We start from the raw sequence: 14,618 nt of genomic DNA on the forward strand, positions 1-14,618 counted from the left end.
CTGCAGACAGTGTGGGCTGTGAGTCCCGCCACCCTGGCACTGCAGACAGTGTGGGCTGTGAGTCCTGCCACGCTGCAGACAGTGTGGGCTGTGAGTCCTGCCACCCTGGGCACTGCAGACAGTGTGGGCTGTGAGTCCTGCCACCCTGGGCACTGCAGACAGTGTGGGCTGTGAGTCCCGCCACCCTGGGCACTGCAGACAGTGTGGGCTGTGAGTCCCGCCATGCTGCAGAATGCTGGCGGCATCCTTGGCCATTACCCAATGGCACCAGACACACTCTCTACCCACAATATCCAGAGTGGTTCCAGAATCACCAAATGATGAGAACATTGTTCTCATCACCCGGATGAGAACAAAGTACTCCAAGTTAAGGAAATTACGTGTAGTTAGAGACACTATAAACAAAATTTCCCTTTGTTTTCAGAATAAATAAAAATACCTTTACAAACCCACATTCACAGTAAGAGACTAATTAGATCCACTCAGGAAACTAAGGGAAAAATGCCTCTCTCCTTCCTGGACTTGTTCACGGGACTAAAAGCCATCCTCTCCTTCCTCCATGGCTCCTGCAGGTCTAGTGCAGAATATAGAAGGAGCCCAGGAGCAGCCTTATCTCAGCGGCACCACACACAGCCCGGCTGTCGTGTCCACCACCGGGAGCCACACACAGCCCGGCTGTCATGTCCACCACCGGGAGCCACATGTCCTAACACTTGGCTCTGCACCCACACCTGTGGGCTTTAGGGTCACCGATGGCCTGTCGTTGGGAATCTTTTTTGCCATGATCACTTCCTCACCACTTCCATAGTCTTCCAGGGACACGTGGCATTTTCCTTCAGAATAAACTCCCAGAGTTTGAGAGAAATGTGCATGTATGGTCGGAGACACCCTGGCTTTATTTTCACTCCACACACCAGAAGAGACGCCGGCCTGAAGGTACAGGCCTTGCTACAGGGCCTTGCTACTCTGGAGGCTGAGGCAGGAATACTCCCCTTTCTCTCTGGGAGGTTCTTCTCAGCATTCTGAGGTCACAGGCACACACCTCTAAGATGATCTAAAAGCCCTCATGAAAGCTGTAGGTGAGCAGGAGTGTGAGAGATGGTGGCCACACAGAAGAGGTACAGGCCTACACAGTGGCCACCATCTCCTCTGTTGGCATCCCCCAGTGCCAGCCTGTCAGCCCTTTGGGGTCCATCATTGGGCGGGATGCTCAGGTCACTCTGCCTGGCAGGGACCCCAGTTCAGACTCAAGCACCGTCACTGTGCCTCACGGTATTCCTCATAATGAGCGGAAGGGTGTTAGCGCCCTCACTGTGTAGGCAGGCCGAAAGTGTTGTGGGCTGAGCAGAGATCAGGATGGCCGCATCTGGGCAGGCTCTTGATGTGGTGACCTTGCCCAGAGGCCTATGGCAATGACAGGAACTGTCATGATGACAGTGACACGAAAGACAAGTGGCAGAAGAATGCAGCACATCTGTGACCCGGGCCTGGCCACAGGTCTCTGGCTATAGATAAGCCCCGCAGTCAACTGGTCGTGGTATCTAGACAAGTCCTCATGCCTCCTGTCACCCATGTATCTACAAAGCAAAGGGTGGTGACACTGTTCAAGTCTGAGATGGTCACCTAAACTTGAACTTCAGTAGTTTGTGACTTACACAGACAGGGAGGTACTTACAGACACAGCAGTAAGACAGTCAGTGTCAGGGCTGGAGGGCTGTCATGGTGCAGTGACTGGGAAGAGCAGAGGACACCAAGTCCATCACCGTACCCTTCACAATACAATGACGCGGTTTCATGGACCACATGAGGCTCATGGATGCTCACTCCCGCCAAGTGGGGCCTGGTGTTCTGGGGGATGTGGTTCCTCCCATGGTCCTCTCCCTTAAGCTTTCTAGCAACACTGGCTGGCAGTCAGAAGAGACTGAACCAGTCACCATGTGTGTCTCCCAGTCCCAGCGCATTCAGCCCAGACCTGCAGAATGGTGGAGTCATGACGGAGTCTGAACTCACAGGACCATGGATATCTCTGCTCTCCTCAGGATGATCCCAAGGATAGTGACAGATTGTCCACGGCTTACCAAGACTCTTGCAGCTTACTTTTTATGGTATTTTCACTCTCTTTGAGAAGTCATCTTTCACTACCTTCTGAGATACGAGCTTCATGACCTACACACCACCTAGAGCTGCTGGTGGCTTCTCCAGGCAGCAGCACACCATGCCTTTTGCACACACATCTCCTGAGCAAAGCCCTGGGCCACTGCAGCCTTGACATTGTAGGGTACCAAGAGATCTTCCAACAAAAGTCTCTGAACCTCTAAGTGTCCCACTGAGTTGTCAGAATACCAGGTGTCCAGAATTCACAGAGGGGGGAGCCCACCCAGACTACGGTTCCTTCTTACAATGCTGTTTAGCCACAGGTCTGCAAGGTCTCTGTGGAAATGGCCTCTGGGAATGATGGAGACTTATTCTTAAGACCTCTTCTTCCCATTTTCTCACAGGCAACATAGGAGCCCCAGAGGCAGAAACAAGAATGAAGCTAACCAACATGCACCCAACTTGTAGGGTGGGGTACCCATGACAGTGGGAGGGTGAAAGGGACAGGAAGTATGTGACAGACCATGAGGAGGTAGCAACGAGCTACAAAGTGGGAGGGTAATGGACCAAGAAGAAAGAGGGTCATGGACCCAAGGGCTAGGGTGATGGGCCTGATAAATAAGGGAGATGGGCCCAGGGGGATGAAGTATTGGACCAGAGGTTGGGTAGAGGCTATTAAGCACCATGTCCCTTGCGTTATTATCAACAGTCTGTAGAACAAAGGACCATGGACTCAGGGCTGGGATCTTAAACCAAGAGAGGGGTTGGCTCCTTGTCTGTCTAACTCCTGGCACGCTGATGATTTTTGGTAGTGTACAAATCACTCTGTCTTTGTTTTCATCTCCTGACAATGTTCCCCCTGTGTGCCTGTGTCTAAAGGGTCACCCACCTTTGTGGGTTGAACCCCATCGCAAAATCCATCTCCAAACGGGACCACCTTTTATGGCACTAGAGGTTGGGGTACATCGATCCCTTGTAGCTGGAGCCCAAGGAAGCTCACAGCTGCTCATGATCCGATCCTTCAAAAGTGCTGATGGGCTAGAAGACCCAATATTAGTTTCATAAACAACAGTGTCTTTTTGGCAAACTATACCCACAGGCCCCATTGCCACAGTCAAGCACTGTACCAGCCAGGCAGATGACAACAGCGAGGGACGCTTCATCTTCGGTATTTACCGTGAGGCCGCATGTCGCTCTGATTCCTCAGGGGCACCTCAGCGCTCCGCTGGGAAATATGTGACCTCATTTGCATTTTCTAATTGAATTGCTATCGGCTTTCCTGCAAGACTGCACAAAGGGACGTTCTTCCAGATTTGAGCACCGCTCGCATCACACACAGAAAGGCGGCCTTTAATAGCTGCTGGGGGTGGTGGGGGGAGGAGAGAAGTTGCCAATTTTTTATGGTTCATCTAACTGTAAAGCTGTCGGTTTTACCCAGAGCCACGGAGAGTCGCTGAAATAATGAATGGGGAGGCGTTGGATACAGAAGCCTTGGCAGAAGAGAAATGAAAGAGCAGAACCGAGAAATTAGGGGGTCCCTGGGCAATGGCCCTTGAGGGATTCACTCCAAGTCCCTTTTCCATGAGAGCTTCCCCGGAACTTAAACATCCTGTGGTCTCTGCTTTACAGGCGGCCATTTTCCTCTCTAGAACCTTCTGGAACAGGGCTCTCACTTAGGGTGCACCACCACGCAAATTCCCCTTCGTCAGGCCGTGCCGGGAAGACTTGACGTGTGGGTGTGCACGTGTGCTTGTCTGTAGCACGTGCATGTGTGCCTGTGTGTAAGCGTCATGTACACGAGTGCGTACATGTGGTATGTACGTGTACTGTGTACTGTGTGCAACGCATGTATGTGTCTATGCATGTGGCATATGTGTGCATAGAGTGTGTATGTAGTTTAACGTGTGTAAATGTGCAGTGGTGTATGCTGTACATGTGTGCATGTGTGTTGTTTGGTTCTGTGTGTGTGAATACGTGTGTGTGTGTGTGTGTGTGTGTGTGTGTGTGGTGCATATGTATGCATGAATGTGTATGGTTAGTGTTTTGATTCCCGGCATCACATGTATTCTATACATACACATTATATGTGTATGTAGGCATTTGTTACGTGTATGTACAGCGTGTGTGTCTGATTTAGTGCATGTACATTTCTATGTGCTGTAAGTATGTAGCCTGTGAGCTTGCACGTGCGTGTGTTTGCGTGTAGTGTGTTTATGTCTGTATTGTGTATGTGTGTAGTGTGTGTGATGTGTGTGCGCTAGATGTGCATTTGTGTCGTGTTCCCTGTACGATACCTGTGTGTAGTGTATGCTTGTGCTGTATACTGAGATCAGTTTATGTGTTGTGTATGTGCCCGAGTTTTTCTGCATCGTGTGTGAATATGTGGATATAGTGTGAGTAGGTTTATCTGAATGTGTATGTGTGTGCAGTGTATGTAAAGTATATGTGTCATGTGTGCGCATGTGTGTATGCAGGCCAGAGGTTAACATCAGTGCCTTCCTTGATTGCTCTTCACTGTCTCAAGCAGGGACAGCACACTCCTGCCTGCAGGTCACAGAGGAGAGTTTTTAAACATTGCAGGTCAGGAGAGAAACTCGAATGTGTTGTCCAGGAACTTATGCAACCGTTTAAAACACACCCTAGGGTGTGGTTCGATGGGAGAAGGCCCTGGTTTCCATTCCTGGCATCATATGTATAATATATATGCGTATGTGTATCAAAATATATATTATGTATGTACACACGTATGTATGTATGTGTGTATGTGTGTATGTATGTGTGTATATGGGGGTCTCTGGGCAACAGTCACTGAGGAATTTACTTTAGTGTCCCTTTCCATGAGAGTTGCCTCGGGCTTTTCATGCTCTCTGCCTCCAGGTGGCCACTTCTTCGCTAGGCCCTTGTGCAGCTAGTGAACTTGCTCTCTTGCTGGAGTCTGTCAATGGTGGGGACTGATTTCCTTTTCTTGTCTTATTGCATTGGCTTGGTCTTTCAGTGCATGAGGTGGGAGCTCCCTTTTTCTACTTCAACAGCCAATTGGACAGCCAGTGTTGAGTTTGTAGATCCCCTTTCCGAGCCACCGTAAGGTGACTTCCTTTCCTAATAACCTGACTATTGCTAATATCTGGAACAGAAGTTAATTTTTAGTAACTGATACGTGGGGGATCATGCAGTCTTTTAATCCTTTGTTTTATGAATTGCATATATTAAACTAATCTTATATTCTTAAGATAAATGCTGCTCAGTCGTGATTTATCAATCTATGTAAACATAACTAGATAAAAGTTTGTTACTATCTCGATTTTATAAATTTATAGGCATGATGATGCTTTCTACCATACCTTCCAAATAGTTTTGGTCTTTGGCTAGGAATGTGGTTTTGCTGGTTTTGGAAAAGGCTTTTGTTAGGAAAAATTAGTTTCTACCAGGTTTTGGGAATGACTCCTGGTGAGTTCCAGATGTGAGTCCTGATTTTGCTGGTTTGAGACACATTCTCCATTATGGTTTACAGGACTGACCTTCCCATTTAACTCTTGGGACATGTTTCTTGTGGAATTAATTCTAATTTCTCCTCTTAGCCAAGGTAGAATCTACTTGCAGAGTTGAAATGTTTCCTTGATACAGACTTTAATTTTATCCATAGTAATAAACAAATCTGGCTGTTTCTTTGCCTTTTGGCCAAGATCAAGTATTAATATGGATCAGAGTTTTTTCTCAAGTTAGTTTTGGTAAAGTTTATGTTTGTAGATTCTCAATGCTTTTGGTATGAAACACATCACACACTCCCTCACATAATTTCTTAGCGTTCATATGATTGATTGGTCAGAGCCATCTTTTCATCTTAGAATCGGTTATCTGCTGCTTCTGTCTTTTTTCTTACCTAGAATGATCAACTTTGCCATTTAAGAGCTGACTTCTGTCACAGATCTTACAACTTTAAGATTGCCTAGTCCTCCCTCTCTTCCCCCTTTCTCTTTGCTATTTTTTTCTGTTTTACTTGAGCCTCATCTTCTACTCTTTTGGTAATTTTTAGGGTTGGGTACTTTGGAGACGGTTTTATTTCTTTATCCCATTGTCCATTAAGCCCAGACATTCCACTTGGTGTACTCCACTAGTTTTATTATTCAGGCAACATATTGTCTAATTTACATTTCAGTTCTTTTCTACCAGGGGATAATAACAAGGCTTGACTTACAAACCTATGGAGACTTTCAAGTTATGTTCTTTGCTATTGATTCTTAGCTTAATTGCTCGAACATTAAAAAAATAATAATAATCCACAACCCAGGCTTGTTTGGACTTTAAATCTTGCAACTCTAGTGTGGCTTTTTTGGGGTTAAAACTTGGAGCTTGTCTTTCTGTGGTTAGAGGTCACACCCATAGAAGAACCCACCTGAGCAGCCGTGGGTTCTGGGTTTCAAACTTCTCTGCACAACGTTGAGCTTCCTGACTGTTTGGCTCCCTTACGTTTCCTCGCTGCACTTTGTCCATTATTCACAGATGGACAAATGTTAACGTTTGCAGTGGATGCACACTTGCTTGCTGCTTCTCCCTTTAATTCTATCAACTTTGCTGTGAACAGCTTGAAGTCACATACGTGCACACCAATTCAGGGCTCGCATATCTTCTCATCTCTGTGAAGTGCCCCCTTTGCATGATGCTTTATCTTGGTCTGTTTGTCTGATGTCAACAGAGCTGCCTCCAGCTTTCTTCTGGTTGTTATTTACACAGTTTTTTGGTTTTTTTCCCCCTAGGATTTTACTTTCAACCTGTCTCCATTCTTAGGCCTTCAAGATGTGTATTTAGCAAGCTGTACCTAGCAGGGTTTTTACTTATTCAATGTGTCAACATGTTTTCCTTTATTTGTATGTTAACATGTCTTCATTTTTATAATTACTGATGTATTTGTAAGCATACCATCTTACTGCAAGAGAAATATATTAGCCCATCTGTTCTGTGTTTTCCTTTCTCCTTTCTTGAATTTATTATCTTTGAACACATAGACATACACACACAGTCTTATGACTCTCAGGGATTTCTCAAAGACTTTAGAATAAGTATTTTTTTTTTAAAGGAAGGCTTTATTTTTAAAATATTTAAATATTCAGTTTTATAGGTGTATGAGTGTTTTTCCTGCAAATACATACGTGTATGATTGTGTGTGGTGCCTGCAAAGGCCAGAAGAGGTGTTGGATCCCCTGGAACTAGAGCTGAAAGGAGCTGTGAGCCACTGTATGTGTGTGGGGAACTGAACTTCGGTCCGCTGGAAGAACATTAAGTGCTTTTAACCGTGGAACCATCTCTCGAGCCCCTTATCTTATCATCAAAACATAACAGAAGCTGAACATCTCTTATCAGAAAACTCAACATCTGAAATGTTTTGAGCACCATCCACCTAAAATGGAAAATTCCACACCTGACCTTGTGTGCTAGGTCACAGTACACACACACACACACACACACACACACTGGCACAGCTGCAGGCTATGTGTACAAAGTGTAGATGAAACAGATGAATCCTGTGTTTAGCCTTGGGTGATGTCCCCAAGATGCCTCACTGTAGACTCCAGCAAATATTCTAAAATCTGAAAAAGTCAGAAACCCTCTGGCTGCAAACATCAGCTTAAATTAAAATTGGATCCATAAAATTCCACACGGTTCTCAATCTTCCTGTATGCTGTGACCCTTTAACACAGTTTCTCATGCTTTGGTGACCTCCAACCATAAAATTTTTTTGTTGCTACTTCATAACTGTAATTTTGCTGCTGGTGATCTCCTTTACACTCAGTGGGAAAGACCGTCCTTCCAAGGTTCTGCTCCTATTTGGAAACAAGACTAAAACCCAATTCCTGCTTCCCCAGAGTGAGTTCCTTGGTACACCTGTCCCACAAGCTGATCCGTGAAGGGTTCCATGGTCAGATGTATTTTTGGAAATTTGCAGATTTTCTCCCACAAAGAGGCTTTCACAGGCAGACTCAGTTGTGGAAGGTTCTGGGCAAGCTCATACCAAAGGATGCGTTTAACTTTGCACAGCTAACTTCGGGTCCTCTGGGCATTTCCTGGGGAGCCCCCATGCAGCCGCCTAAGACCGTGACTATGGAACCACACACAGTCTGAGGGACCTGGCATGCTTCCCTCTCCAATCATGCTGGTTTTCTCAGGGTCTCTCTACTGCAGGCACCCAGGCTGCAAGCTCTCTGCTGGCTCCAGTCCTGATGCCTTGAGGCTAATGCAGCCACCCAGGGTTCCCAGCACAAACAAGAATGGAACTGAGAGCATGTGGGGTGTCATGGAGGCTGCCAGGAGTCTGGTCAGATTACCGGAGAGTGCAGGAGCCCCTCCTCATTCATCATCACTCTCTCCCTCCCCTCATTTATCCATCTGTCCCTGCTCTCCCCTCTTCTTTTTCTCCCTTTCCCCACCTCTCTCCCTACCATTCCCATCTCAGTTTCTTCCTGTCTGTTGTCCCCTTCCCCGATATCTCTCGTAACTCTGAATTATTCTTGCCCTGGTTTCCCCAGCCTCGGGGACCTGCTTTGTTTGCCAATCTTCCTGGCCTTCAAAGTGAGTGACTATAGCAGGCAGGACGCCCTGAGAGTCCAGGCCACGTACAGAACTTGTGGTTTATAGCTCAAGGTAGAAGCATGAATACGACGAAGGGCATAATGGTGGCGGTTTGGTGGACTGGCCTGCTCAGATATCCTACCCATGGGGGTGAGTCTACCTCAGAATAATGCAGAGGCTGGGAGTGATGATATGCCTTTGATGGGCAAAGCCAAAGAGATGTCAACTCGCACCTTCCATGAGCCAGGAAAAGGCTCTGCCTGGAATCCTCCCGGCTCCCCGACAGAGCAAGGGACACCTTAGCTCTGGACCTGCGTCCTCTTACCTTGTGTCCAAAGTGTGGGGATGAAGTCTGGGCTACCAGCAGTCGCACCATGGCATCCCATTGCTCAGCAGTCTGTCGTTCCCGTGCAGTCACGGTAAAGGCCACCTGCTCTGAGGGGATCTTCAGCTCCCGAGTGGCAAAGACTGTCCCATCCGCCCCGACTTTGAAGTCCAAGCTGTTGGTCTCATACTGTGTCCCTTTGGTGCCCAAGCAGCTGCTGAATTTGACTGTAAGAGGAGAAAAGATGGTCAGGGTGACCAGCAGACAGAAGCTGCAACATATCTGGTACAACGTCTGGATCCCCAAGTAGCCCTAAGACAGTAAGGACCTCACGGGGGTCTCCTCTGTCTTCCAGAAGAAGTAACTGGAGGCCAGAAAAAAAGGACAGAAGGATGTTCAGGCACCCACCCTCCAAACCCAGGCAGAACCCTTCACTCCTGTCACAGTTTCTGCACCATGCAGAACCTGTGTGGCTCAGTGGGAGCAGGAGTCTCCACCCTCTGACCCCCACATTCCCACTTCTAGCCTCATAGCAGTCTCTGCCTGTCAGGGCAGATGACCCAGTCTTTTGGGTCTGTTTTTGTGCCCAAGACGGCTATGTGCCATGGAGGAACCAGTGAAAGCTGATGTGTCAGGGTTCTTCCCTGACATCAGGAACATTCCGGAAATGGGATTGGCCTTTCTGTGACTTAGTAAGACCTGACACTTGTCAGCCACCTGTGTCCTGCTGGGGCAGAGGCAGGATAACAGGCCTTGCTTAGCCACAACCTTCCTTGGTTAGTCGCAGAGGTAGCAGATAGCGCAACTACGGTGTTTTGCATCATTTTGCTTCCAAACATTAATTAGGCAACGAAACTGTCAGCCCCTCCTGACGGCCAGTGCTGCAGCCATTTCTAACTCCGCTACAGAAAGAGACATCTCCAAGTCTGCATATTTATCTGGGCCATGTTAGTGCATTTTTTTAGACACATGCTTTTGTGCCTGTCACCCAATGCCTCGGTAAATTATGAAGCACCAACAGCTGGTGTCACATTTTGCTGATAAAAGCAATGGATAAAGTTACCCAGTATTTATAAAAATGTGGGTATCTAAGCAATTATGGTGGGAGGATTGGTTTTATAAGCAATTCCACTGTCACAGCTTACATGATTTAATTACTATTTATTCTAGAAACTAAAAAAAGCGACTTGCAGTTACATTTGATAAAGTGTTTTCCTGCATGTTCACCTTTTATTGTTGCCTGCCTTGAAATAAGAAATAACTCGGGTTCTCTTGTCTCGAATCATTCACTACAGATGTCTCCCCAGTTCCTGGTCCTGCTTGTCTGTCAGTCTGTTTGGTTTATTAAGACAGGGTTTCTCTGTGCAGCCTTGGCTGTTCTGGAACTTTCTTTGTAGATCAGGCTGGCCTTGAACTCAGAGAGTCACGTGCCTCTGTCTCTCAAGTACTGGGATTAAAGGCATGCACCACTATGCCTAGCTTGAGAATGTTTTTAAGTATAATGAGACCAGGAATTTCTGCTCTGTCAGGGGGCAGAGTGGCACAGGTTCTGGCTGTGTCTTCTGAGGGTCAGGGTTCTAAGCATCTCTGTGGTCAAGCACCCTTGAAGTGGGAACCAGGTTTTCACTCTATCAGAGGCAACAAAGCATTCTCCCACACTTTACACCATCAAAGGGTCTGGGTCCTCAAATAACTTGAGGTCATTGCAACATTACTTGTATTATTGTGGGTTTGACTCTGCCCCCTGACAGAGTAGAAATGACTGGTTTCATTATATTTAAAAACACTTTCAAGCCTGGCATAGTGGCACACACCTTTAATCCTGGCACTCAGAGAAGCAGAGACAGGCAGATCTCTGAGTTTGAGGCCTGCCTGGTTTGCAGAGTGAGTTCCAACAACACTCCATAAGGGAGGTGTAGTCCACCATGATCGGGAGACGCAAGAATGACCCTTACTCCATGAGCCTGCTGCCCAACTCATAAGAATACATGAAGCGTCTTAAAAATCACAAGGCAGGGCTGGTTGCAGAAGTGGCTCATGGATAAAGGCATGGGCCATGAAGCCATATGACCTGAGTTTGATCCCTGGGATCCATATGTTGGAAGAAGGGAACTGACCCCCATACTTGTCTTCTACATGCACACTGCAGCTTGTGCTGTCCCCTCCCCCACACAAACGAGTAAGTAAATAATGAAGAAATGTGTTAAGGCCACAAGGCAGAGCCCACTGGACTGTGCCACACTTTGGGGCAGCTCACCCCCAGTCTCTCTGGAAGGGGTTGGTTTTGCTTTGCTTCATGACTTTCTGCTTAACCTATCTGTGTCTCCCAACCAAATTTTTTCTCTCCAGAGGACAAGGACTAGATGGAAGATCCCTGGAAGTTTCTCTGGAGGACAGGGGTTGGGTTGTGGCTTCCTGGCACTGTTTACTTTTCCATCAAAGAAAAAACTTTTGTTTTGTTTTTCAAAGTGAAAAGAAATGAGCAAACTCTTGGCCCCAGTCACAATCAAATTAAAATCAGCAACTGATCCAGTGGGCCTGTCATTGTTGACCCGAAACTGCTACCAACAGAGATAAAGATGACAGTGGTCGTGGAGAGATCAGCACAAAACACTCAGATAAGCCTCTGTGTTCTAAAGGTCATTTCCTAGAAAAGCCAGTGGCACCTGGCAGCACTGGGGACTGATCTCTTACACCCTCCCCGTGGTGGTGACAGGGAGCTCTCCGGAATCAGGGGGGTGACAATGAAAGCTCCATGTCAGGCTAAAGTCCCTTTGGGCATCTGTAGAGGACTCCAGCAGGAGTCCCGTGTGCTGTGTGCGAGCCTGTGTGGGAAAACCAGACTATAGAGGCCAAGGTCACACCCAGAGTGATCAGGGCTAGAAGCAGAGGTGAATCCCCTTGAAACAAAGGACCTGTTAGCAGGATTCACTTATCAGTAAAGCCCCAAACCGCTTGCTCTAGAGCCAAACCATCACAAATGCATCCCTTCTCTTTCCATATTGGGTATTATTTTATTTTTTGAGATAGGGTCTCACTCCTTAGCCCAAGTCTGGCTTCACACCCACAGAGATATTCTTGCTTCCTGAGCATTGGCATTACAGCAACATCTCGAGCACTGTACCTGGTGTCAGGGCACTTAGAGTATCTATCTTTATATAGCTCAAACAGTAATTGGTGCAGCAAGCTGATGCCCTTGGACCGCTCCTGACACCAGGGGTCAAATCTCACCTCTCAGACTCCTCTCAGAGTCCCCTGTGTGGGAGTGGCCCTCCCTTCATCACCAGTTCTGAAAACAGGGAGTCCCGTACTCCCTGAACATGAGCACACAGCCGTCACAGTGGGTCTCAGCAGCCCAGCATTTCTTTTGTTTCTCCAGAAGGCTTCAGATCCCTCCGTTCAAAATGTGCCCCTACAATTCTCCTGTCCTCCCCCCGCCCCTGGCCCAGTAGCACAGGTGTAGCCATGCTCAGAGATGCGTTCCATGCACCCCACATCCTGGTCACCTTGCACTACAGAAAGAAGCTCAGCTTTCAGCAGGAGGCTGGCTTTTAACCTTTCGCCTTTTTTTTCTTTTTTTTTTTTTTCACTTTTAGATGCTGGCTCTGTGGATGGAGCTGAGGTGGCACACATTTGGTGGGGCTCCTCCTCAGCAGAGGTGGCCTGACATTCATGGAGGCAGCAGACAGCATCTCACCAAGACAGAGCGTGGCAGAATTGTGCTGCATCTGCGAACACGTCATTTTATTATTCCCCTTGTTAGGTGAGTTGAGAAAGATCAAACGAGCCAGACGTGAGCTTGCAGCTGGATCCTTGTAGAGGAACAGACAGCTTTCTGCCTGCTGTTCAGCTCACAGAACCACCATTCTTACTCCATCTCCCCCCTCCTCTTTCCCACAATTGCCCAGGGCCTCCCTACCATCCAGCCAGGGCTCTAGGTGTGGACAGGAAGGCTCAGAGTTTGCTCAAGTGGGCCTTGGTGTGCAGAGGACAATAAATGGATAAGCTAACATATAAATAAAACTCCAGTGGCCAGGACAACACGGGAGATAAGAGGGGCCAATGCAGAGGAAGTGTCTGTCCTTCCTCAGTCTTAGAGGAAATGTCCTGAGGTAGGACAGCAGTGCAAAGGCCCTGAGACAGCCCTGGTTTAGGTATGACCTTGTGGACGTATGGTTGCTGATAAAGAACCCACTAGAAACAAGCTCTTCCTTAGTGTGACATGAGCAGTTAGCCTGGCAGGGTCATGCACTGGTGCTCCCACCCAGTCCCGCCATATGGACCCTGCTCTCTTCCACCTGCATCTTCGTCTTGTACCTGCTGTGATGCGGGGCCAGAGCATCCATCATTAGATGAGGAACTGCTAAGCATCACAGCCAGGCACCCGCTAGCAGTCTCTGCCTTGCAGTTTGCTGCAGCACGCATCCTTGGCTCCCACATGAGAGTCCATGCAGAGAGGAGCATGCATTGGGGTTCCTGAGGGCACTGGGCACCATGATGCCCTGGAATATCACGGCAGAAGCCACAGAGCCTCCTCAGAGCAGGGCAGCAGGGGATTTGGGACATGTGACTTGGTACTGCTAGGTTTTGTTATGGGGTCTGGTGGGGTAGAGCTGAGGCTCTTGTCTGAGTAGAGATTGCTTCTCACTCCCACCAAACCTAGGCTGGAAATGGGTGGCGTGTCACTAGAGCTGCACACAGGCTCCTAGAACCCCTGCAGGGGTCTGTTTCGAGAATTCCTCCCCTGGGGAGATGGATCTACCCTCTCCGTATGAGGTCCCAGTGACACACTACAGTAAGATTCCACAAAATGCACCCGGGGAACTAATGAGTTGGGCTTGCTTACAGAACATGGGTGATTTTTTTTTTCTGTAGGATTGTGATTGTCCCCAAAGGAGCCACACTAGGAAAACCTCACCCAGCATAGGTGGAGACTCCCCCCTCCTCCAGCGGAGCCGCCCCAGCCTATGCACTCTAACGTTGCCTGATCCCCAGGCCATGTACAACTAGGACAGAAGGCACACAGATGAAATGGGAGGTTCAGGAGGCATCTGCCGGAATCTCAGGTGAGGGCCCCATGACCTCCCTGACCCTCCTTTTCATTGGGAAAGTCAACAGTCAACAGACTCCCCTCATGATGAGCTCTTGCAAGCGAACACGACAGAGCTGTTGAAGATGGTGGCTAATTTGCATGAAGGATTACTTTCTGCCAAGTTCATCCAGATGTTTTCTTCTGTACATGCTTTAGCCACATACAGGTACACCGCAGACCCCTCAGGAGCCATCTGCCCCCCTTGCCCATGACAGTGTGTGGCAACTCCATCATAAGGGGCCAAGTCAACAGGCACTGATCCTCTCAGTTTTTTACCAATCAGCCGGAAGAGTCTGGCGGGGCTGTTTGCCAGATGCTGCAGGAAGCCATGCCTACCATCTTGGGTGCTGTCTGCCTGCTTGCTGTTCTGCCCATGCCAGTTTGGCGCCCCTGGAGCCTGGTGGACCACTGCTGGCAGGCCTGGACCAGGGCTGGAGGCTGGCTTTATTTATTTTGTTTTTATATTCCTTAGCAGATTCCCCGGGTGGGAATCAGCCATAGGCTGATGAAACACGGAATTGTTTCTAGAAAGTGTAGTTTGGT

The 14,618-nt window shown here is 48.0% G+C and overlaps 1 protein-coding gene across 1 annotated transcript in view; it reads right to left on the bottom strand.

Moving 5' to 3' along the window:
* Positions 1-14,618, bottom strand: part of Cdh4 (cadherin 4) — a 447,733-nt gene that overhangs the window by 114,572 nt on the left and 318,543 nt on the right. The window contains exon 3 of the mRNA XM_055596255.1: positions 8,984-9,210. Within this exon, the coding sequence (XP_055452230.1) occupies positions 8,984-9,210 (227 nt within the window). The remainder of the gene's footprint in view (positions 1-8,983; positions 9,211-14,618) is intronic.

The sequence above is a fragment of the Psammomys obesus genome, unplaced genomic scaffold (assembly GCF_907164565.1).
Source record: "Psammomys obesus unplaced genomic scaffold, mPsaObe1.curated_primary_1811, whole genome shotgun sequence".
NCBI lineage: Eukaryota > Metazoa > Chordata > Mammalia > Rodentia > Muridae > Psammomys > Psammomys obesus.